The 1,389-nt window shown below is 58.2% G+C and overlaps 1 protein-coding gene across 1 annotated transcript; it reads right to left on the bottom strand.

Moving 5' to 3' along the window:
* Positions 1-715: 715 nt before the first annotated feature.
* PHYSODRAFT_308174 (hypothetical protein) lies at positions 716-1,351 on the bottom strand (the record flags this gene model as incomplete). Its single annotated transcript, XM_009541630.1, has 1 exon — positions 716-1,351. One exon carries the CDS (start codon positions 1,349-1,351, stop codon positions 716-718), a length of 636 nt encoding a protein of 211 aa, XP_009539925.1.
* Between the last annotated feature and the right edge of the window lie 38 nt (positions 1,352-1,389).

Genomic DNA, 1,389 nt, shown 5'->3' with positions numbered 1-1,389 from the left:
CAACCAGGCGGATCTCGCACGATATTTCGCAACGGTGGAGAAAAACACTCGCGACGGGACTCTTCGCCGGTAAGATGCAGACAATGCTCTTCGCGAACTGGAAGTATCGGGAAAAGATAAAGCCGGTAAGCGTTGGATTAACTGGAGCTAGCAGGACAAGTTATCTTGGAACAACGAGAACTTCTACCGAAACAGTTAAACCATGCAGTCAGCGGGCGATATTGGAGCCATATTGAAACGCGAGTCTGGCAAACAACAGAAATATGAAGCTAAAAGGCAACATTAGCAATAACAACGGCAAGAGAAAATTCCAATGTACTTTCAGGAAGGAGTATCGGGCAGCTCAGTTAATAAAAAAGGAATACTACTGTAGTAGGAAAAAAGGGTTCAATGCAAATAAAAATAAACAAATCTTCGCTGTTGCGCTCGAAACAGCAGCATCGTTTCGATACTCACTGCTCCTTGTCTCGTTGCGCTGCTAATACTACGTGACAGGTGAACGGTGCTCTGAGACGTCTACGATGGAACAGATACTCACCGGAGCCACATGTACATGAATGTCTGCCTGCTCAACACTTGCCTCGTGTCTGCGCGTGGCCGATCATCGTCGATACAAACGTCACCAACTTCGTCACCTTCCGTCCAACTCTTCGGCCCTATACATATCGGCGGGCGACAACACCGGGACAGGTGGTGTAGTGCAGTATCACGACCTTCAAGCCGCCTCCTTGAAGTGGTCGGCCGAGTCAAACATCTTGCGCTCAGCGAGCCTGCGCTGCAGCACCACGTTGCGTGCAGCGGCGGCACCAGACGGCGCCGCGCTTTTGTCGAGGCCGTAGCGATCCAGCGCCGCCTGCGAGTTGACGACTGGAGTGGGGTTTGCGCTAGCCGCGCCCCTCAGCCCAGCGTACCGCGCGGCCCGGGCGGCCAGCGCAGCCTGAGCTGCATTGGCGACCACGGGCTTCGCGGGCGAGGCCACGCGTCCGCTGGGGTCCTCCGTCAGTTTAATGTGTTTCACCTGGTGATCAATAGACGCCTGGGCCGCACCCAACGCGCCGTACCGCGACGCTTGGGCCGTGCCAGGGGCCGCAGGGTTCGCCGCGACATCGGCCGGCACGTCCGTGGGCTGGCCCTGCTTCTCCATGGCGTAGTCGGCCGAGTCGAAGCGCTTGCGCTCCTTGAGCTTGCGCCGGATCAAGACATGGGCGGCCGAGAGCTTCCCGTAGTTGGACCTCCCTCCCGCCTCCTTTGCGGGGTCTTCCCCGCCTTGCTGCTGGTCCAGCAGATCCCGCCGGCTGGGCTTCTTCCTGTTCTCCAGGGCGCCGTACTTGCCGGCGCGACTGGGACTCATGCTCGCGAACTGCTGGCGCCGACTGGTCGCGGCCGCGG

Source organism: Phytophthora sojae, assembly GCF_000149755.1.
Source record: "Phytophthora sojae unplaced genomic scaffold PHYSOscaffold_27, whole genome shotgun sequence".
NCBI lineage: Eukaryota > Oomycota > Peronosporomycetes > Peronosporales > Peronosporaceae > Phytophthora > Phytophthora sojae.
The sequence above is the reverse complement of the archived record's forward strand: the minus strand, read 5'-3'. Positions and strand labels throughout refer to the sequence as shown.